This window comes from Borostomias antarcticus, assembly GCF_949987555.1.
Source record: "Borostomias antarcticus genome assembly, chromosome: 22".
Taxonomy (NCBI): Eukaryota; Metazoa; Chordata; class Actinopteri; order Stomiiformes; family Stomiidae; genus Borostomias; species Borostomias antarcticus.
In genome coordinates this window covers 6,672,577-6,695,476 of record NC_140255.1, presented here as the reverse complement: position 1 = coordinate 6,695,476, position 22,900 = coordinate 6,672,577, and the positions used below count along the sequence as shown (strand labels likewise).

The window sequence follows — 22,900 nt, the reverse complement described above, 5'->3', positions numbered from 1 at the left end:
TCTCTCTATCTCCCCCCCCTCCATCTCTCTCTCTATCTCCCCCCCTCTCCCTCTACATCTCTCTCTCTATCCCTCTACATCTCTCTCTATCCCCCCCCTCTCCCTCTACGTCTCTCTCTCTATCTCCCCCCTCTCCCTCTACGTCTCTCTATCTCCCCCCCCCTCCATCTCTCTCTATCTCTCCCCCCCCTCTCCCTTTCTCTCTATCTCTCCCTCCCCCCCTCTCCGTCTCTCTCTCTATCTCTCCCTCCCTCTCCCTCTACGTCTCTCCCCCCCCCAGGCTCTGAGCGTGCACCATCACCGCCATCTCATCTCACTCTACCACGGGGAGCAGGAGGGGCCGGACGACTTCGACACGGTCCTGCTGAGAGCGCTGGTGGGAGGTGACTATCTGGGTCTGGGTCTGGTCTGGTCAGCGCTGTGCTGGGTCTGGTCTGTCAGCGCTGTGCTGGGTCTGGTCTGGTCAACGCTGTGCTGTGCTGGGTCTGGTCTGGTCTGGTCAGCGCTGTGCTGGGTCTGGTCTGGTCAGCGCTGTGCTGGATCTGGTCTGGTCAGCGCTGTGCTGGGTCTGGTCTGGACAACGCTGTGCTGGGTCTGGTCTGGTCTGGTCAGCGCTGTGCTGGGTCTGGGTCTGGTCAGCGCTGTGCTGGGTCTGGTCTGGTCAGTGCTGTGCTGGGTCTGGTCTGGTCTGGTCAGCGCTGTGCTGGGTCTGGGTCTGGTCAGCGCTGTGCTGGGTCTGGTCTGGTCAGTGCTGTGCTTGGTCTGGTCACTAGGGTGTGGGCATCAGGCCATGCAGGATTAGTGATTAGAGTGGTGAGACTTCCTGCCTCTTGTGCTGTGGGCCACTCTAGCGGGGATAGGACCAGTATGTTGATGGTGGCAACATATACAAAATTTAAAAAAATTAATAAAAATATTGTGTGTGTGTGTGTTTGTGTGTGTGTGTGTGTGAGTCAGCCAGTAAGCAGCGCTTGTCCAGTGATTCCAGCCCCTACTCCGAGGAGCTGAAGCTAGCGGTCACCTGGAACAGAGTGGACATCGCCAAGAGCGAGCTGTTCAACGGAGACCTGCAGTGGAAGGTGTGACCGGTGTGTCTGGAAGGTGTGACCGGTGTGTCTGAGATGTTTTGGGGGAGAAGCCTCAGGAAAAGAAGAAAACACACAGGGAATGTGAACTCAGAGAGGTGCTGGTATAGAGAGACTCAGAGAGGTGCTGGTAGCGGGAGAGAGACTAGTATAGAACCAGGCCAGGTTCAGCCTGGTTTATGTGCGAGGCTGGCTTGTTTCTGTTCAGGACTGGTAGGGCGGAAGCTAGTCATGCCACTGAAATAGCTGTGAATTAAAATGACATGAAATAATGTCTGATAAATAAGGATCGGTCTTGTCGCCTGGACAGATCAGTTCCAATGCTTCCAATGCTAATCCAGCACAATAAGAGCGGGATAGCCAGGTAGCTCATGAGCTCACAACAACTAGCAGCAGCTTCCATAACATTAATGGTAGCGGTCAGTGGCTAAAGCAGTTACACTGATGATAGTCATCCCCACCGGGTCCTGAACCCTAGTCTCCTGGGTGGGAGTCCAATGCTCTCACCACTACTCTACTTGTGCAGTGGAGATTGGCAGGTGGGTTTTGGTGTCCTTCTTCCAGTCCCTAGTGTGGGTTGGGGTTAGAATATGGGTTGGGGTTGGGACAGGATCTGACCTATAAGGCAAGGGGTAAAGGTTGGAGTGAAAGGATGAACATGTGCAGGTTTGGGGGGTATAGTCCCATAAAGTCATCCCCACTGGGTCTTCAACCCCCTTGCAGTGTGCGAACTATACCATGGCTTTTGGGGGGGCTCACTTTGAAGTGAAGCGCGTGCGCGAAAAATCGTGCATGTGCACATGCAAAACACACTCTTTATTTGGTCGATAAACGCATAGCCGACATTTCCCTTCATTTGCGGCGACTCAGGAATCCGGGAGCTACGGCCCGAGCTTCGTTTTCAGTCTATAATTTCTGTAGGCCTGCTCCTTCAGTTCATCTATTAATGCATCTAAGCACATAATATCAAATGTTTGTGTTTTCTGTGAGATGCTATTCATTGTTTTGCTAATACAATTGGTTTACTGACTTTTTTCTTTCTTTCTATTTTAATCATATTTTATGATCCTTTTTATGTACAGCGCTTTGAGTTTTAGAAATGCGCTTAATAAAATTAATTTATTTGTATTATTATTATTATTATTATTATTATTCCTAGGTTAATTATTATTCAATCACGAAACAATACCGTGCTGTAACGGTAATGAGTCCAGCTAGACCTTCCTCCAGCGCTGACACAGCGTAAACGGAGTGTGGAGGTGTAACAGGTGTGGCTACACTAGGCTACGCTTCGCTAACAGCCCAGGGGGATCTGGGGAGATTTACTTTACTTTATTTGTATATTTCGTCGGGACAATGCACATTAATGGACACGTTCACATACACAGAGAGCTCTATATATGAACACACATGTAAATATGCCGGATTTAGCTATTAGCTCATTTGCATCGGCAGTCCCCAAACATACAAACACACAGTACAATAAAATACAATACATACATTTTAATACATAGAAATTAAAAACAAACAGTTGTAAATACAAGCATTTATAAATATGATTTTGAGATGAGATATTATGACCCGTCTGTCCGGAGCCTCTGCTGAGTCAGAATCCCCATGACAACGTATTAATAACAACGGTTTATAAACAACAGTAACAACCTCTAACCTTTGACTAGGGCTGTAACGATTATGAATTTTGCTTAACGATTAATTGTCAGAAAAAAATTGCAGTTATTACAATAATTGTCAGAGTTGTTGACCCGGGGGGGGGGGGGGGGGGGGGGGCTCCCATCACACCACTAGGACCCCTTGCCGATCTGGCACTCTAGGCGGCCGCCTACTTCGCCTATGCCACGGGCCGGCCCTGGCACTGATGATCATGTCCACATGATTTGAGTGAGAGTGTGTGTGTTTGAGAGAGAGAGAGAGAGAGAGAGAGAGAGAGAAAGACAGACACAGAGGGAGTGAGTGAGTGAGTGAGTGAGTGAGTGAGTGAGTGAGTGAGTGAGTGAGTGAGTGAGTGAGTGAGTGAGTGAGTGAGTGAGTGAGTGAGGGAGGGAGGGTGGGTGGGTTCCGGGTTCTGACTCATTTTTAGCCTAATAACACTAAGTACTCAGCCTATAAAGTAAACCTGTGGTTTAAAACCACGCCTCTTTAATATCATGAATGTTAACATTCACATAGAACATATATCCTCCTCAATAAAAAAAAGCATTGAAAAACTAAGATGAAATTAAATTTGGAGTATACAAATAGCACATGAAGTGGACAATGCATCAGTGCTTCTTTACTTCTTTAATACAGTGTCTCTTGTCATTAGTTGCTGTGAACGTATAGGACAAGTGCCAACAAGTTGAACAATTCCATTGAACTAGGGTTGCTACCATATTAACTCTGCAACAGATTTTGATTTAATAATTTATTTATTTATCTTAAAGATTTTTTTCATAACCGCGGTTACAAAAAACAATCACGGTCAGAAAAAATAATCACGGTTTGACGATTATGTAATAATCGTTACAGCCCTACCTTTGACCTTGCCTTCTGTCTTTCAGTATGAGGACCTGGAGGACTCAATGACAGACGCGCTGGTGAACGATAAGCCCCAGTTTGTGCGTCTCTTTGCGGAGAGCGGCTTCAACATCCTGGAGTACCTGACGTACGGCCGCCTGGAGGAGCTATACAGCTCGGTGGCCGACGGCACCCTGGCCTACACCCTGCTGCAGCGCCACCTAGGGGTGCGGCATGTGACCGCGGCCTCGGCCCACTCGCAGGCCAACCTGCTGGAACTCTCCACCACCAAGCAAAACGCAGGCCCGGGGAAGCAGTTCAGCCTGTTTGAGGTGACGGGGTCGAGGGTCAGGGAGGTCAGCCAGGGGAATGGTACTGTAGGGATTGAGACACAAGAATGCATGGAGATGCATGGATAAAACAATGTGCAAATATACAGTACATTCTCCCATTGGTGTTAACTCCTACATCTTCTCCCTCCTCCTCCCCTCCCTCCTTCCTCCTCCCCCTCTCCTCCCTCCCGCCTCCTTCCCTCCCTCCCTCCCTCCCTCCTCTTCTCCTCCCTCACTCCACCTCCCCCTCTCCTCCCCTCCCTCCACCTCCCCCTCTCCTCCCCTCCCTCCACCTCCCCTCCCTCCCTCCCTCCTCTTCTCCGTCCTCCTCCCCCTCTCCTCCCTCCCTCCTCCTCCCCCTCTCCTCCCCTCCCTCCTCCTTCCCTCCCTCCTCCTCCCCCTCTCCTTCCCTCCCTCCCTCCTCCTCTCCTCCCTCCCTCCTCCTCCCCTCCCTCCACCTTCCCTCCCTCCACCTCCCCTCCCTCCTTCCCTCCTCCTCTCCTCCCTCCTCCTCCCCCTCTCCTCCCTCCCTCCTCCTGCCCCTCCCCTCCCTCCCTCCCTCCCCCTCCTCCCCTCCTCCCTCCTGTCCTCCTCCCAGGTGTCCGGGGTGCTGGAGGACCTGATGGGAGACGTCAGTCGGCCGTTCTACTACGGTCCGCTGGGCCTGGAGGGCGTCACCTCCAAAAGGAAGGCCTTCAAGGTACATCCATCCAAACATCACACATTTTCTATCTTTGTTGACATGTTTGGGCTTCTCCGGACTTGGAGAAGAAACAGCAGACATGTTATGGATGTAGGGTTGACTCTGTCTTTAAGAGGTGCACCTCATCACACAGGGTTGACTCTGTCTTTAAGAGGTGCACCTCATCACACAGGGTTGACTGTGTGCTCTGACACAGCAGGAGGTCATGGGATCCTTCATCTCTCAAGGCCTGATTGCTGCGATTAACCATTGAAGGACAGGTTCGGAATTTAGCATTATAAGCCAGGATATTTACGATCATATACAACGGACGATTTTGTTGAAGTTTCGTCAAGTGGTGCTCAAAATCCCTCAAAAACACCATAAACTCATTTTCAAAGACAGGAAACTCCCTGGTCACTGGTGTCCTTTGATGTTCTGAGTAAAAAATCGCCACAAAGTATGCTTCCGATTGGGTTTTATTTATCATTTAGCATAGAACTATTTTCACTCGCAGTACATACGTTTGTAAACTTCCACTTGAGCTTTGGGAGGTCTTGACTGAGTTTGGAGGCTATCGTAGAAGAAGAGCCGCTTCCGGGTCACAGGTCTACACAACAACATCAACAACAACAAGTGGAGAAGCCTAGGATTGCTTTGCAGCTGGTATTTCATTGATAGTGTTGGGTAGAAGTGTTTGTTGGTCAAAACAAATATGGGACGCGAATGAATCTAAACATCTCTGGCTTTGTTGTCAATACAAAACAATGGATATAATATGACCGGCTATATCTCGAGAGTGCACCGTTTGACAAAATGTTTATATTGGCCGTTGTATATGATCGTAAATAACCTTATAACATGGCTTATAATGCTGCATTCCGAACCTGTCCTTTAATTATAGTCCATGTCTTTAGAACACTACTACGTGCACTTTTCTTTTCTACTCATGAGATTGGTTGATGTGTCGATTGTTTACTTGTTTACTCATGAGCTTGGTTGATGTGTTGATTGTTTACTTGTTTACTCATGAGCTTGGTTGATGTGTCGATTGTTTACTTGTTTACTCATGAGCTTGGTTGATGTGTTGATCGTTTACTTGTTTGTGTATAGCGTTGTGAGTTTTCTAGTGCGTTTATAGTGTTTGTGTTTTTAAGCTTTATCAGAATCGCCCTCCTGGGACAGAGATGTAATGAACAGTAATATTGTCTCAGACAGCTGTAATATGAAGGTAGTGTGTAGTAATGTTCTGGTCCCTGGTTGTGTGTTCAGGCTGTGTAGTAATGTTCTGCTCCCTGGTTGTGTGTTCAGCGGGTGTTCAGCTGTGTAGTAATGCTCAGGTCCCTGGTTGTGTGTTCAGCGGGTGTGCAGGCTGTGTAGTAATGTTGTGGTCCCTGGTTGTGTGTTCAGCGGGTGTGCAGGCTGTGTAGTAATGTTCTGGTCCCTGGTTGTGTGTTCAGGCTGTGTAGTAATGTTCTGGTCCCTGGTTGTGTGTTCAGGCTGTGTAGTAATGTTCTGCTGGTCCCTGGTTGTGTGTTCAGGCTGTGTAGTAATGTTGTGGTCCCTGGTTGTGTGTTCAGCGGGTGTGCAGGCTGTGTAGTAATGTTCAGGTCCCTGGTTGTGTGCTCAGCTGTGTAGTAATGTTCTGCTCCCTGGTTGTGTGTTCAGCTGTGTAGTAATGTTCAGGTCCCTGGTTGTGTGTTCAGCGGGTGTTCAGGCTGTGTAGTAATGTTCAGGTCCCTGGTTGTGTGTTCAGCGGGTGTTCAGGCTGTGTAGTAATGTTCAGGTCCCTGGTTGTGTGTTCAGCGGGTGTTCAGCTGTGTAGTAATGTGGTCCCTGGTTGTGTGTTCAGCGGGTGTGCAGGCTGCTGTCGGGGGACTGTGAGTACCGTCTCCAGCGCTGCCTCTACCCCTGGGACTCCCTCTTCATCTGGGCCCTGCTGCAGAACCGCAGACACATGGCCCTCTACTTCTGGGAGATGGTGAGTCACTTCATGGTCTCTACTTCTGGGAGATGGTGAGTCACTTCCAGGTCTCTACTTATCTATCTATCTGTCTGTCTGTCTGTCTGTCTATCTATCTATCTATCTATCTATCTATCTATCTATCTATCTATCTATCTATCTATCTATCTATGGTTATGGTTCATGTGATCCCTCCTATTCTCACCCAAGACCCTGACACTTTATCTAACCTGCCTCTCTCTCCCTCTTGCTCTGTCTCCTCTCTCTCTCTCACTCCCTCTCTCTCTCTCTTGCTCTGTCTCCCCTCTCTCTCTGTCTCTCTCTCTCTGTCTCTCTGTCTCTCTCTCTCTCTCTCCTCTCTCTGTCTCCCCTCTCTCTCTCTCTCTCTCTCAATTCAATTCAATGAGCTTTATTGGCATGAAAGAAGGTTCATTATTGCCAAAGCAAAGTCTTATACATAAATAATAAATAAATAAATATAATTAACTCAAGAAAAGAAAAATTAATAATTAAATAAAGGAAAGAAAAAGTATAAGCTAAAAGGTGAATATGAAGGTGAAGGTGTTGTCTCTGACAGTGAGTGGTCTTGGTTGCTGCGTGTTCAGCTCCCATACCCAGACCCAGCCCTGCGGAGTGAGTATCAGTAGTGTTACGACCAGGCTCATGGCCATAACAAAAAGGGAGACACACACCGAATATAAGTAAAATAATCAAGAATTTAAAAGAATAAAGTATAGAACTGAAAACTAAACAATAATCTAATGGGGTATGCAAATCAGTGTATCAGGCATGTAGGTGAGTGTATGCAGTGAAATGTATGGTGAAGAGGGTGTTGTATGGTGTCTTTAAACCAAACCAAACAAAGTCAGAATAATGGTGCTGGTGGAGCACGCAAGCGTGTGGCCTGAAGCGCCCTTTATGGCCACACAGGATAACCGGGCAGCTGTCCAGAATTGTCCTGATTGGAAAACAAACACAGGGTTACCCATAGAGGGCCAGAGGGCCGTCACAGTAGTTATGTGTATGCAATTACGTGTGTGTATGTGTACCTAGACTAAAAATGTATGTGAATGTATGTGTACTGTACAATGGAATTACAACATATACATATAAATCAGTCTGAAACCTACTACTTATATTTACATATAAATATACTTCTTATATAATTACTATTCAGAAATTGGACATTCTAAAAGAACATGTTACATTATATATCAATAATATAACAATAATATGAAATCAATGTAAATATACATTAAAACAAACAAACAAACAAAAGAAAGAATGGCCCCCCTGGAGTAGAGGAGTAAAGGCATAGTGTGAGTTGAGGGGAGATTAACAGCTGCGTTGTTGTATACATGGGGTGCTGGTAATAATAATAATAATAATATAAATACAATTCATTATTATTATTATTATTTAAGTTTTACAGATCAGAAACTAGCTTCTCTTAATGTATGACAACCGTCAACATATTTTGCGACTTATATTGCACATTGATTTTTCTCTCCACATAGGTATGGCTGTTTCTGGGGATCAGGGAGATTAATAAACTCAGGACACATATTATTTATTTTACTGAAGAAAATCTCTCTCAAATCTTTATATTTCTCACAGTATAGTAAGAAGTGAGATTCTGTCTCAATATCTCCCTGATGACAAAGAGAACATAGCCTGTCCTCCCTGGGTAGCCAGGTCTGTCTGTGACGGCCTGTTTCTATGGCCAGGCTGTGTTCACTGAGTCTGTACCTAGTCAAGGTCTTCCTCAGTTTTGGATCAGTAACAGTAGTCAGATATCTTGATTTAGGGCCAAATGGCATTCTAATTTACTCTGTTTTGGTGGCATTTTTCCAATAAGTTATATAGTTTTCTTTTTGTTTGGTGATAATTTGGTTGGGCCAGATTGTGTGGGGGCTGTCCTGAGGCAGGGGAGGGTCAGAGGTCAGCCTCAGGACTCTTCTCTATCAGGGGAGGGTCAGAGGTCAGTCTCAGGACTCTTCTCTATCAGGGGAGGGTCAGAGGTCAGTCTCAGGACTCTTCTCTATCAGGGGAGGGTCAGAGGTCAGTCTCAGGACTCTTCTCTATCAGGGGAGGGTCAGAGGTCAGTCTCAGGACTCTTCTCTATCAGGGGAGGGTCAGAGGTCAGTCTCAGGACTCTTCTCTATCAGGGGAGGGTCAGAGGTCAGTCTCAGGACTCTTCTCTATCAGGGGAGGGTTAGAGGTCAGTCTCAGGACTCTTCTCTATCAGGGGAGGGTTAGAGGTCAGTCTCAGGACTCTTCTCTATCAGGGGAGGGTCAGAGGTCAGCCTCAGGACTCTTCTCTATCAGGGGAGGGTCAGAGGTCAGTCTCAGGACTCTTCTCTATCAGGGGAGGGTCAGAGGTCAGTCTCAGGACTCTTCTCTATCAGGGGAGGGTCAGAGGTCAGTCTCAGGACTCTTCTCTATCAGGGGAGGGTTAGAAATTAAATTTACAAAAAAGTTGATTGTTCAGGAGCTCATGTTTCTTGCTGCTGATGCATTTGTTACCGCGGCAGCAATCCCTCTCTCTCTCTCTCTCACTCCCTCTTGCTCTGTCTCCTCTCTCTCTCTCTCTTCTCTCTCTCTCTCTTGCTCTGTCTCCTCTCTCTCTCTCACTCTCTCTCTCTGTCTCTCTCTCTGTCTCTCTCTCTCACTCCCTCTCTCCCTCTTGCTCTGTCTCATCTCTCTCTCTCTCTCCCTCTCTCTCTCTCTCTCTCTCCCTCTCTCTCTCTCTCTCTCTCTCTCTCTCTCCCTCTCTCTCTCTCTCAGACCGGGGAGTGTGTAATCAGTGCTCTGAGCGGGTGTAAGATCCTGAGGGACCTGTCCAAGCTGGAGTCGGAGACGGAGACCAAGCTGTCCATGAAGGAGCTAGCCCAGAGGTTCGAGGACCTGGCCCACGGTGAGACAACATCAGGGACACTGACGTTCATCTCCATATGTTATGGCCAGATATCGTGTGTGTGTGTGTGTATGTATATGTGTATGTGTATATGTGTATGCATACTGTATATATATTTGTGTGTGTAGATGTGTTCTGTAGTTGCTACCAGAGCAGTGAGAGTCCCTCGTGTGTGTATGTATATGTGTGTGTGTATATATATATGTATGTGAATATGTGTGTGTGTGTGTGTGTAGATGTGTTCAGTAAGTCTGAGTGTGTGTATATACTGTATGTAAATGTGTGTGTGTATGTATATGTGTATATATATATGTAAATATATGTGTGTGTGTGTGTGTGTAGATGTGTTCAGTAAGTGCTACCAGAGCAGTGAGAGTCCCTTGTGTGTGTGTGTTTATGTATATGTGTGTGTGTAAATATATATATGTAAATGTGTGTGTGTGTGTTTATGTATGTGTGTGTGTGTAAATATATATATGTAAATGTGTGTGTGTGTTTATGTATATGTGTGTGTGTAAATATATATATGTAAATGTGTGTGTGTGTGTGTGTTTATGTATATATGTGTGTAAATATATATATGTAAATGTGTGTGTGTGTAGATGTGTTCAGTAAGTGTTACCAGAGCAGTGAGTGTCCCTTGTGTGTGTGTGTGTGTGTGTGTGTGTGTGTGTGTGTGTGTGTGTGTAGATGTGTTCAGTAAGTGTTATCAGAGCAGTGAGAGCCGCTCGTTCAGGCTGCTGATCAGGAAGTCCCCTGTGTGGGGCGGGACCACCAGCCTGCAGATGGGCATGGCCGCCGACGCACGCCTCTTCTTCAGCCACGGAGGAGTACAGGTGAGTGTGTGTGTGTGTGTGTGTGTGTGTGTGTGTGTGTGTGTGTGTGTGTGTGTGCATGTGTGTGTGTGTGCGTGTGTGTCTATGTGTGTGTGGCCTGGCCAAGCCATGCCTCTTTTTCAGTCACAGTACAGTTGTATGTGTTTTCAGTGTCAATATGACGATATCGACATCTGTAAATAACTGTGTATTTATGAATATATAGTGGATCAACTCCACAAATATGAATGCAAAAACAAACAGAAGTGTTGTTTGGAGATGCACTGTGAGTTCTGGCTAGTAGGACAGCACACTGACTTCCTACCTAATGCAGTTATTGTTGTTGCGTTGGATGAAGGTGTGTGCTGAGCTGTGATTGGATGAAGGTGTGTGCTGAGCTGTGATTGGATGAAGGTGTGTGCTGAGCTGTGATTGGATGAAGGTGTGTGCTGTGCAGTGATGTGGTTGTTGGATGAAGGTGTGTGCTGAGCTGTGATTGGATGAAGGTGTGTGCTGAGCTGTGATTGGATGAAGGTGTGTGCTGAGCTGTGATTGGATGAAGGTGTGTGCTGTGCGGTGATGTGGTTGTTGGATGAAGGTGTGTGCTGAGCTGTGATTGGATGAAGGTGTGTGCTGAGCTGTGATTGGATGAAGGTGTGTGCTGAGCTGTGATTGGATGAAGGTGTGTGCTGAGCTGTGATTGGATGAGAGTGTGTGCTGATCTGTGATTGGTTGTTCTCAGGCCCTGCTGTCCCAGATCTGGTGGGGAGACATGCAGAGGAGCACGGAGGTGTGGAGGCTGCTGCTCGCCTTCTTCTGCCCCCCTCTCATCTACACACAGCTCATCTCCTTCAGGTCAGCCCTGACCCCCCATGACCCTAACCCCCCAGGAACCCTGACCCCCATGACCCTAACCCCCCAGGAACCCTGACCCCCATGACCCTAACCCCCCAGGAACCCTGACCCCCCATGACCCTGACCCCCCACTAACCCTGACCCCCCACTAACCCTGACCCCCCACTAACCCTGACCCCCCATGACCCTGACCTCCCAGTAACCCTGACCCCCCAGTAACCCTGACCCCCCAGTAACCCTGACCCCCCACTAACCCTGACCCCCCAGAAACCCTGACCCTTATCCCCATGGTCATTTCTGCCCCCCCCCCTACTGTCTGGTTGTCTTGGGTCAGCTAGGGCAGCTCCGGGCAGCATGGTTATAATAAGGGGACGTGTGCCGGTGTCCACTCAGCACCTGCACCAGCATCCTGTCACTCTGAGACCATCCTCCCTGTCTGAGATCTGTCTAGTAGACGCTGTCACTCTGAGACCATCCTTCCTGTCTGAGATCTGTCTAGTAGACCCTGTCACTCTGAGACCATCCTTCCTGTTTGAGATCTGTCTAGTAGACGCTGTCACTCTGAGACCATCCTCCCTGTCTGAGATCTGTCTAGTAGACGCTGTCACTCTGAGACCATCCTCCCTGTCTGAGATCTGTCTAGTAGACCCTGTCACTCTGAGACCATCCTCCCTGTCTGAGATCTGTCTAGTAGACCCTGTCACTCTGAGACCATCCTCCCTGTTTGAGATCTGTCTAGTAGACGCTGTCACTCTGAGACCATCCTTCCTGTTTGAGATCTGTCTAGTAGATCCTGTCACTCTGAGACCATCCTCCCTGTTTGAGATCTGTCTAGTAGACCCTGTCACTCTGAGACCATCCTTCCTGTCTGAGATCTGTCTAGTAGACCCTGTCACTCTGAGACCATCCTTCCTGTTTGAGATCTGTCTAGTAGACCCTGTCACTCTGAGACCATCCTCCCTGTCTGAGATCTGTCTAGTAGACCCTGTCACTCTGAGACCATCCTCCCTGTCTGAGATCTGTCTAGTAGACCCTGTCACTCTGAGACCATCCTTCCTGTTTGAGATCTGTCTAGTAGACCCTGTCACTCTGAGACCATCCTTCCTGTTTGAGATCTGTCTAGTAGACGCTGTCACTCTGAGACCATCCTCCCTGTCTGAGATCTGTCTAGTAGACGCTGTCACTCTGAGACCATCCTCCCTGTTTGAGATCTGTCTAGTAGACGCTGTCACTCTGAGACCATCCTTCCTGTTTGAGATCTGTCTAGTAGACGCTGTCACTCTAAGCGTGTTTTGGTGACATTCTTCTTCTGTGAAAAGTCTCTTTTTAAGTGTCTCTTTCAAGGTGGCTTTTCAATTGTTATCATTACCTACCATGGAAATTGGAGTATAGAGAGTTTGGAAATTGAGTATTAGAGTGTATCTGTAGCATAATCTTGGAGCCAGCAGCAACATTTCACTGTGACTGTACACCGTATATTACATGTGACAAATAAAAGGAATGTTGAATCTTGGTATATTTGGTGTGTTTTGGTTCGGAGGAACCTCATGATGCAGAGGAACCTACTTTCACAGGGAGAAGGAGGACCAGCAACAGGATGAGCTGGGGAAGACTTATGCTGTGACACCAGGGGGAGACTGTCACCATCACAGCAACTATGGAGAGACTATCTTCTCCTTCTCTGATATCAAACCCACGTAACACCCCTTACACTCTCTCTCTCTGTGTCTGTCTGGCTGCCTACCTGTCTGTCTGCCTGCCTGTCTATCTGTCTGTCTACCTGCCTGTCTATCTGTCTGCCTGTCTATCTGTCTGTCTGCCTGTCTCTACCTGTCTGTCTGCCTGCCTGACTGTGTACGTGCGCTTGTGCATGTGTGTTTGTTGATGTGTGTATTAGTTTTCGTTTGTCTATTTACATAACATGCGCCCTCATTCAACATCATAGCCTCTTAGTGTGGTGATGTGCTGACTTGTTAGAGTGAAGGGTTGTGATGTCATCATCTTGTCATTCCAGTGACGCTGACCCACAAGAGCCCGCTAGCCCCCAACCAGCGGTCCTGGGTGGGTCCTGACCCCTGACTTCCTCCGCTGACCATGAGCACCTGGGACTCGCGTCTCTCATTCTCTCAATACGTGTCTCTTTCTCTCTCCTCCTCAGTCACGCCCGCGCCTAGGCGGCCCTTCCTGGTGTCCAGGTGGAGTCAGTTCTGGTTCGCGCCGGTCACCTCCTTCCTGGGCAACGTGCTCATGTACTTCCTCTTCCTGCTCCTGTTCGCCTATGTGCTGCTGGTGGACTTCAGGCCGGCGCCCCCCCGCGGCCCCGCCCCCTCCGAGCTCCTGCTATACTTCTGGGTGTTCTCCATCGTGTGTGAGGAGATACGACAGGTGGGCAGAGCTAAATCACTCATGGGTCTCGCTAGGGATGTAACAATAACCGGTATAATGATACACCGTGATAAAACTTGATTAAATTCATCACGATAAAATGATCACTACAACCTTGTTTGATAACCATGCTTTGAAAAACTCACTGTACATACTGTCCAGCATCAACCAAAGCTAGCAGATGCATTATTTTAATGATGGTTTTCAATATAAAACTGGTGAAATAATTTCAGAGTGTGTATCAGTAGTTTTTGAACATTTTCAGCACGTTTTAACAGTACCGTGATAATACTGATAACCGAAATAATTTGGTCACTGTAATCGTGATGTGAAATTTTGATACCGTTACATCTCTAGGTCTGGCGTTGGGACTAGCCTAACCCTGACCCTGACCACATAGTGGATTGGAGTGAGGGGTGACATAATGAAGACTGGGGCTTTGAAACTCAGCGAGGCCGGAGCAGGAGCGGGCGGGTGGGGGGGAGGGGCCGTGTTTTACCGCTCCTTCCTACTAGGAAAGAGCGGCAGTCCTCTAGGTAGTCCTCTGTGAAGAAACATTGCAAAAATGTGATTACGTTTTAAAATTGCATCACGTTCCTCCACAAACACAAGGACACACAACGATATAGATAAATGAACATAGTGTCTTGTAGCTTACCAATTGACTTGGGGAGGGTGAGCTTCCTCCTCTTATTGGCTCTCCCCTTCCCACCCTGGGTGGGGAGGTCATGGTCATCCTCCTCCTCCTCCTCCTCCTCCTCCATCCTGCTCTGTCTCCTGCTCAGCCTGTGGGAAGAAAAGTGGGCCGTGAGATTGCAAACATAATGGGCAAAAATACTAATACTATACTCTCTCTGTCTCTCTCTCTCTCTCTCTCTCTCTCTCTCTCTCTCTCTCTCTCTCTCTCTGTCTCTCTCTCTCTCTCTCTCTCTCTCTCTCTCTCTCTGTCTCTCTCTCTCTCTCTCTTTCTCTCTCTCTGTCTCTCCTCTCTCTCTGTCTCTCTCTCTCTCTCTCTCTCTCTCTCTGTCTCTCTCTCTCTCTCTCTCTCTCTCTCTCTCTCTCTCTCTCTCTCTCTCTCTCTCTCTCTCTCTTGCAGACCTGCTTTGTGGGTAACAAGTTGTGGCGCCAGCGTCTGAGACTGTACATCCAGGACGTCTGGAACAAGTTTGACCTCATCGCCATTATGCTGTTTGTCATCGGCTTGTGCTGCAGGTGGGCAGCAAGCTGTTCCTGGTCAGTCAGGACTGCACAGCTGACTGTAGTGAGGCACAGCTGACTGTAGTGAGGCACAGCTGACTGTAGTGAGGCACAGCTGACTGTAGTGAGGCACAGCTGACTGTAGTGAGGCACAGCCGACTGTAGTGAGGCACAGCTGACTGTAGTGAGGCACAGCTGACTGTAGTGAGGCACAGCTGACTGTAGTGAGGCACAGCTGACTGTAGTGAGGCACAGCTGACTGTAGTGAGGCACAGCTGACTGTAGTGACTCATACCTGACTGTAGTGACTCACAGCTGACTGTAGTGACTCACAGCTGACTGTCGTGACGCACAGCTGACTGTTGTGACGCACAGCTGACTGTCGTGACGCGAGAGCACGGAGACAGGAGCTTCCTGCCCGAGGGTCGAAATCCTCAGATGTGCCTCCAGCTTAGGAAAGGTTTTTTCCTGTTTTTCCCACCATTAAATAGGTAAACGTTTTTTTCTACCACTGGGGGGTGCTGTTGCAGTTGTAACAGGAGTTCTGTAGGACTCTTCTCTTCGGAAGAAGTACAACTCAACAGATATACAGTCTTCCATGCGTGTTTACTGTGTGTGTGTGTGTGTGTGTGTGTGTGTGTGTGTGTGTGTGTCAGGATGTTTGAGTGGTCCTACCAGCGTTCCTGTGTGTTGACTACATGGTGTTAACTGTGTGTGCTATGTGTGTGTGTGTGTGCGTGTGTGTGTCAGGATGTTTGAGTGTTCCTACCAGTGTGGACAGTGTGTTGACTACAGGTACAGTACATGGTGTTAACTGTGTGTGTGTGTGTGTGTGTGTGTGTGTGTGTGTGTGTGTGTGTGTGTGTGTGTGTGTCAGGATGTTTGAGTGGTCCTACCAGAGTGGACGGGCGTTCCTGTGTGTTGACTACAGGTACATGGTGTTAACTGTGTGTGTGTGTGTGTGTGTGTGTCAGGATGTTTGAGTGGTCCTACCAGTGTGGACGGGCATTCCTGTGTGTTGACTACAGGTACATGGTGTTAACTGTGTGTGTGTGTGTGTGTGTGTGTGTGTGTGTGTGTGTGTGTGTGTGTGTCAGGATGTTTGAGTGGTCCTACCAGAGTGGACGGGCGTTCCTGTGTGTTGACTACATGGTACATGGTGTTAACTGTGTGTGTGTGTGTGTGTGTGTGTGTGTGTGTGTGTGTGTGTGTGTGTGTCAGGATGTTTGAGTGGTCCTACCAGAGTGGACGGGCGTTCCTGTGTGTTGACTACAGGTACATGGTGTTAACTGTGTGTGTGTGTGTGTGTGTGTGTGTGTCAGGATGTTTGAGTGGTCCTACCAGAGTGGACGGGCGTTCCTGTGTGTTGACTACAGGTACATGGTGTTAACTGTGTGTGTGTGTGTGTGTGTGTGTGTGTGTGTGTGTGTGTGTGTGTCAGGATGTTTGAGTGGTCCTACCAGAGTGGACGGGCGTTCCTGTGTGTTGACTACAGGTACATGGTGTTAACTGTGTGTGTGTGTGTGTGTGTGTGTGTGTGTGTGTGTGTCAGGATGTTTGAGTGGTCCTACCAGAGTGGACGGGCGTTCCTGTGTGTTGACTACAGGTACATGGTGTTAACTGTGTGTGTGTGTGTGTGTGTGTGTGTGTGTGTGTGTCAGGATGTTTGAGTGGTCCTACCAGAGTGGACGGGCGTTCCTGTGTGTTGACTACATGGTACATGGTGTTAACTGTGTGTGTGTGTGTGTGTGTGTGTGTGTGTGTGTGTGTGTGTGTGTGTGTGTGTGTGTCAGGATGTTTGAGTGGTCCTACCAGAGTGGACGGGCGTTCCTGTGTGTTGACTACATGGTCTTCACTCTGCGCCTCATTCACATCTTTGCCATAAACAAGCAGATGGGACCAAAGATCATCATCGTTGGCAAGATGGTGAGAACTTGGCAGTGAAATCTGTTAAATCTGTGTATAACTACTGAAATGGAGTTGGAGTTGACTGCTGATTAGGTGTAGTGGTGTCTTAGGGGTGCCGGTCAGGACACAAGGAAGGAGATGGACCACTGAATCCTGCTTCGGTTATTTATTATAACAGTGCACACCTGACCTTAGTTACATCTTGTTGTGTGTGGTCTAAGAGGAAAGAAAATAATAGAAATTTGATTAACAGTGTCACTTTGTACCACAAGATGGCGCTCTAACATTGGGAACTAAGAGGCCACTATTACAGGAGGCTAACAACACACCATCGTATGGGCTAGCATACACACACACCATCGTATGGGCTAGCATACACACACACCATCGTATGGGCTAGCATACACACACACCATCGTATGGGCTAGCATACACACACACCATCGTATGGGCTAGCATACACACACACCATCGTATGGGCTAGCATACAAACGGAAATAACTAAATAATGACAGAGTGTTTATACTCTATTCTAACATAAAGGAACTAGCATGGGGTCTACATAGCCGATAGACACACTAACGTTAGCTTACATCGTTTACCTGTTAGCAATTAGCCAACAACTACTGATGCAATGTAAAACATGCAATGTAACTAACATTGCATGTTAATACAGGCCAGGAATAAAATGTGATGCTAATTCATTTTTCTTCTGCTCAGATGAAAGACATCTTTTTCTTCCTCTTCTTCCTGGTGGTGTGGCTGATGGCGTACGGGGTAGCCAATCAGGCGCTGCTTTACTCGTATGATCCCCGCCCTGAATGGATTTTCCGGCGGATCTTCTACAGACCGTACCTGCACATATTCGGACAAATCCCAGTAGAGGAAGTCGATGGTAATCTGTTAATAGGGCGGCTGTGGCTCAGGAGGTGGAGCGGGTCGTCCAATGATCGCAGGGTTGGCGGTTCGAATCCTGGCTCCTCCTGACATGTTGTAGTGTCCTTGGTCAAGACACTGAACCCTAAATTGTTCCCAATGAGCAGCCTAGCACCTTGCATGGCAGCTGCCGTCATTGGTGTGTGAATGTGTGTGTGAATGGGTGAATGAGCGGCCATTATTGTAAAGTGCTTTGGATAAAAGCGCCACATAAATGCAGTCCATTTACCGTTTAGTAGATGGTAATCTGTTAATAGATGGTAGGAGATGGTAATCTGTCCAAATCAGTTAATATTTTATTTAATCAGTTAATATTTATATTTCATATATATCAGTTAATATTTTGTTTTTTAATTTTATTATTATTTTATTTTTCCGCGTTGTAGTGGGGAAGCAGTGGGACATGGCATGTACAGACAACGTGACCTTGATCGACGAGGGGGCGGAGCCTTGTAGGAGTCTGTATCATAATTGGCTGGTGGTCATTCTACTGGTCATCTACCTGCTGGTCACCAACATCCTGCTCATTAACCTGCTCATCGCCATGTTCAGGTATTAACAGAGAGACTGTGTTCTCTCTCTCTCTCTCTCTCTCTGTATTTCTATCTCTCTCACTTGTCTCTTCCCCTCTCTCACCCCGTCTCATCACCTCTCTCTCCCCGTCTCACCTCCTCTCTCTCTCCCTGTCTCACCCCCCCTCTCTCCCCTTGTCTCACCTCCTCTCTCCCCCTCTCTCTCACCCTGTCTCACCCTCTCTCTCCCCCTGTCTCACCTTCTCTCTACCCCTGTCTCACCCTCTCTCTCTCTTTTCCCCTGTCTCACCTTCTCTCTACCCCTGTCTCACCCTCTCTCTCTCTCTCTCTCCCCCTGTCTCACCCTCTCTCTCTCTCTCTCCCCCTGTCTCACCCTCTCTCTCTCTCTCTCTTCCCCATTGGGTCTCTGTCTCGCCGTTGTCTCACACACATCATGTTTTATCATCTGTCTCTCCCCCCGTCTCACCCCCTCCCTCTCGACTTGTCTCACCCCCTCTCTCTTCCCCTCTCTCTCCCCCTGTCTCACCCCCTCCCTCTCGACTTGTCTTACCCCCTCTCTCTTCCCCTCTCTCTGCCCCTGTCTCACCCCCTCCCTCTCGACTTGTCTCACCCCCTCTCTCCCCTCTCTCTCCCCCTCTCACCTCCTCTCTCTCACCCTGTCTCACCCCCTCTCTCTCACCCTGTCCCCCCCCTCTCATCCCCTGTCTCACCCCCTTTCTCCCCCTGTCTCACCCTCTCTCTCCCCCCCGTCTCACCTTCTCTCTACCCCTGTCTTACCCTCTCTCTCCCCCTGTCTCACCCTCTCTCTCCCCGTCTCACCTTCTCTCTACCCCTGTCTCACCCTCTCTCTCTCTCTCCCCCTGTCTCACCCTCTCTCTCCCCCTGTCTCACCCTCCTCCCAGTTACACCTTCTCCAAGGTCCAGGAGCGCAGCGACACTCACTGGAAGTTCCAGCGCTACAACCTGATCGTGGAGTACCACTCCCGCCCCTCCCTGGCCCCTCCCTTCATCCTCCTCTCCCACTTGCACCTCTTGATCAAGAGGTACATCCGCAAGGTTCCCTCCGTGAAGGTCCGCCATTTTGGTGAGAAGCTGTCATGTGAAATTTGCAATTTAATGGAAGTGAATCTGGATATTCAGGAAGTGCTAACATGTTGATGACTGGAGGTGCGGGTTATTTAGCCAGCCTGCTAACACGTTGCCCATGTTAGTGGTGAAAATAAAGGCTAGTTAGCCAACATGCTAAAACGTATCCCTCCTGTTAGTACTGAGCTAAAGGCAAGTTAGCCAACATGCTAACACATATCCCTCCTGTTAGTACTTAAGCTAAAGGCTAGTTAGCCAACATGCTAACACGTATCCCTCCTGCTAGTACTGGAGCTGAAGGGGAAAGTGGCTAACAGGCTAATGACGTGGGAGGCCATTCAGAAGGAGAACTTCCTGACAGCCCAGAGCAAGATCCAACGAGGGACCGACTCGGAGAGGCTCAAACGCACCTCCGTCAAGTGAGTGGATCTGACTCTCTCCATTTCCTTTTTAATAATCTCAATGTTGACACTATCACAGACCCATGAAGAAGTCATAGGAATAAAGCGATAAACATCTTATGCGTGTGTTGTTGTTGTTGTTGTTTACATATTGTTTTGGTTGTTGGCAGGGTATCCTTTTGTATGATTTGTATGAGCGGTGCTATAGAAATAAAATGACATTGCCATTGACAGGGTGGACAACATTCTGAAGCAGATGGCTGGAACTCAGAATTACCATCGCAGACTGAGAGCTCTAGAATCAGAGGTCAGACTCAACATACTTCCTGTGTTATAACCATGTTACACCATATACTTCCTGTGTTATAACCATGTTACACCATATACTTCCTGTGTTATAACCATGTTACACCATATACTTCCTGTGTTATAACCATGTTACACCATATACTGTAGAGTGGTATAACCATGTTACACCATATACTTCCTGTGTTATAATCATGTTACACCATATACTGTAGAGTGGTATAACCATGTTACACCATATACTGTAGAGTGGTATAACCATGTTACACCATATACTGTAGAGTGGTATAACCATGTTACACCATATACTTCCTGTGTTATAATCATGTTACACCATATACTGTAGAGTGGTATAACCATGTTACACCATATACTGTAGAGTGGTATAACCATGTTACACCATATACTCTGGGTCCAGGTCATGTTGGTTATCCTCCTAAAATGATCTTCCAACCACTATTGATGATTATGGCCTGCTAGGATGGTCTGCTCTAACTGTCCATGTGTGATCCTAACCAACCGTGGCGCCCTCTTGTGTCCAGATGGAGTACTGCTCGGCTGCGCTCGGCTGGGTAGTGGAGACCCTCTCTCAGAGCACTTTGGTCAAACCCACTCGGCCCCCGCCTACACGAGGTACCTCCGGTTCTCCGTCTTTTACTCAGAGTTGGCAACACACAGTGTATACATAGTAAATCACCAACATTACGTAACCAGGAGCTTGTTTTCTGTGTTTGTCGTGTATTGTGTAGGTGTTTGTTTTGACCTGCTTACACAATGTCCGATTTGGTCTGTGGCCAATCAACACCAAAGGCCCTCAACCTAATTTTCCCCCTCTCTCTCTCTCCCTCAGTCTCTCTCTCTCCAGAGCCCTCCTCCTCCCCCCCCTGATCCTGTCTTTGTTAGCTGCTGCCCAGGGTCTCTGGAAGGGAAGCTCCCCGGTGCTCTTTCTGCTTCTCTATGGCTGATTACACAGAAGTACATCCTGACGTACTACTACTCTTTTTAAATGGCCGCCATGGCTGTGTATGGTTGTTTATGGTGTGTTACAGTACACGGTCACGTGTCCCCAGGGGACCAGCACTGGAACATTGTGAAATGGTAGCAATGCAATAGAGTAATAGTTTGATGTTATTGTTTTTAAGTACAATCTTGTTTTTTTATTCAACAGGGTGGGGGGAGTTTTACAACATTGCAATTTTATAACATGCCGTTTTTAGAGATACATTTATCCTACAAATATTTTCAAGAATGTTCTCAAAGATAACTGTCGCTTGCGCTTAAAGTTATGCAACTATTGTATTTCTATGTGTTTTATCTTTTGGTGGCTGCTTGTTTCCGATGTTAGTTTACACTGTTAAACTAGAACTGTCATCGCTAGAACGTGTTTTGGTGCATTACCTGACCAACTTATGGTCAAAGAGTTTACGGTTGCTGTACGTACATCTTGTTAGTTGGTTTAATAATCGACCAACATATTCATTTGTTATGACCACTGTCTTTAACACTGCATTGGGGATGAAGGCTATTAAAGGCACATCGTCATCTTACATGAGTCAAATTCAGAGGTTTTGGTCCTGATGGACCGCAGTAATCATACGAAATAACAATCTAAAAATAAACTACATACAAGAAACGACATTTGTCGAAAATGGACACATAAACAAGTGTGGGTAATGTAGATTCACCCACATTAAAATGAGACTGTTTCGTAACCAAAAATAAACTCCTCGGGGTTCCTTTAATGGAAGTGTTGCAGATTCTGTCCTCCAGTGCTGCTACTGTACAAGCTGCCATCAAGAGGCACAATAGTTTAGAAAATCCACGGACGTATTGGCTCAAGTTGAATACAGTATGTTGCTCAGATTGATTGATAACCTTGCACATAACAAGATATTGCTAATAATAATTTAATAAAACAACACATTGACTTCTAAAGCCACCTTTTGTAATGTATATTCAATGCTTTACTCGTCTGCCACAATAATGTAATGTATTTTAATTGAAATATCTTCATTTGGGGGCTTTTCATATGCGATTAATATGAGAAAAATGACATTCGATTAATTAGATTAATTACAGATCATGTAATTAATTAGTTGTTTTGATTTGACAACCCTAGTAGTGATGTAACAGTGGATCTGGTACCTGCACATTGAAAGGAAAGCACGTGCTGTGATGCAATGCTGACATACTGTAGACATGGACAGACTGCTTTATCAGGTTAGGGGTGATTCCACAGGGCCCTGGGCCAAAACGGGTTCAAGAGAGTGTAAGTGGGCCCTGGGCCAAAACGGGTTCAAGAGAGTGTAAGTGTAAGTAAGTAAGTAAAACTTTATTTATAGAGCGCTCTTCTCAGCACGAGTGCACAGAGTGCTTTACAGTGGGGAATTAAAATAAACATACAGTTCACATACAGTAGGCAGCTCCAAAATCAACATAGAAAAAAATCATGGCAACATGTGGAGGGGGGGGGGGTCAGTAGTTGGGCTACAGATCACCAAAGGCCTGTCTGAACAGGTGGGTCTGCAAGAGTTTTTAAAAAGAGTTCTCAGAAGTTGAGGCTCTCAGGTCCTGGGGTAGAGCATTCCAGAGCCTAGGGGCCGTCGCCCCAAAGGCTCGGTCACTCTTAGTCTCTAGCCTGGTCACTCTTAGTCTCTAGCCTGGTCACCCTTAGTCTCTAGCCTGGTCACCCTTAGTCTCTAGCCTGGTCACTCTTAGTCTCTAGCCTGGTCACCCTTAGTCTCTAGCCTGGTCACCCTTAGTCTCTAGCCTGGTCACCCTTAGTCTCTAGCCTGGTCACCCTTAGTCTCTAGCCTGGTCACCCTTAGTCTCTAGCCTGGTCACCCTTAGTCTCTAGCCTGGTCACCCTTAGTCTCTAGCCTGGTCACCCTTAGTCTCTAGCCTGGTCACCCTTAGTCTTTAGCCTGGTCCGAGGCTCGGTCACCCTTAGTCTCTAGCCTGGTCACCCTTAGTCTCTAGCCTGGT

At 47.5% G+C, this 22,900-nt stretch overlaps 1 protein-coding gene across 1 annotated transcript in view; it reads left to right on the top strand.

Moving 5' to 3' along the window:
- The window catches only part of LOC311323703 (transient receptor potential cation channel subfamily M member 5-like), a 29,121-nt gene extending 7,332 nt beyond the window's left edge, over positions 1-21,789 (top strand). Inside the window, exons 6-25 of the mRNA XM_084455999.1 lie at positions 281-383; positions 958-1,079; positions 3,644-3,931; positions 4,530-4,631; positions 6,466-6,594; positions 9,364-9,493; positions 10,184-10,329; positions 11,051-11,163; positions 12,738-12,860; positions 13,178-13,224; positions 13,322-13,548; positions 14,645-14,760; positions 16,539-16,671; positions 17,374-17,548; positions 17,976-18,141; positions 19,025-19,206; positions 19,495-19,627; positions 19,844-19,916; positions 20,458-20,548; positions 20,766-21,789. Of these exons, the coding sequence (XP_084312125.1) occupies positions 281-383; positions 958-1,079; positions 3,644-3,931; positions 4,530-4,631; positions 6,466-6,594; positions 9,364-9,493; positions 10,184-10,329; positions 11,051-11,163; positions 12,738-12,860; positions 13,178-13,224; positions 13,322-13,548; positions 14,645-14,760; positions 16,539-16,671; positions 17,374-17,548; positions 17,976-18,141; positions 19,025-19,206; positions 19,495-19,627; positions 19,844-19,916; positions 20,458-20,548; positions 20,766-20,803 (2,637 nt within the window). The 3' untranslated portion in view covers positions 20,804-21,789. The remainder of the gene's footprint in view (positions 1-280; positions 384-957; positions 1,080-3,643; positions 3,932-4,529; positions 4,632-6,465; positions 6,595-9,363; positions 9,494-10,183; positions 10,330-11,050; positions 11,164-12,737; positions 12,861-13,177; positions 13,225-13,321; positions 13,549-14,644; positions 14,761-16,538; positions 16,672-17,373; positions 17,549-17,975; positions 18,142-19,024; positions 19,207-19,494; positions 19,628-19,843; positions 19,917-20,457; positions 20,549-20,765) is intronic.
- The last annotated feature ends 1,111 nt before the right edge of the window (positions 21,790-22,900 follow it).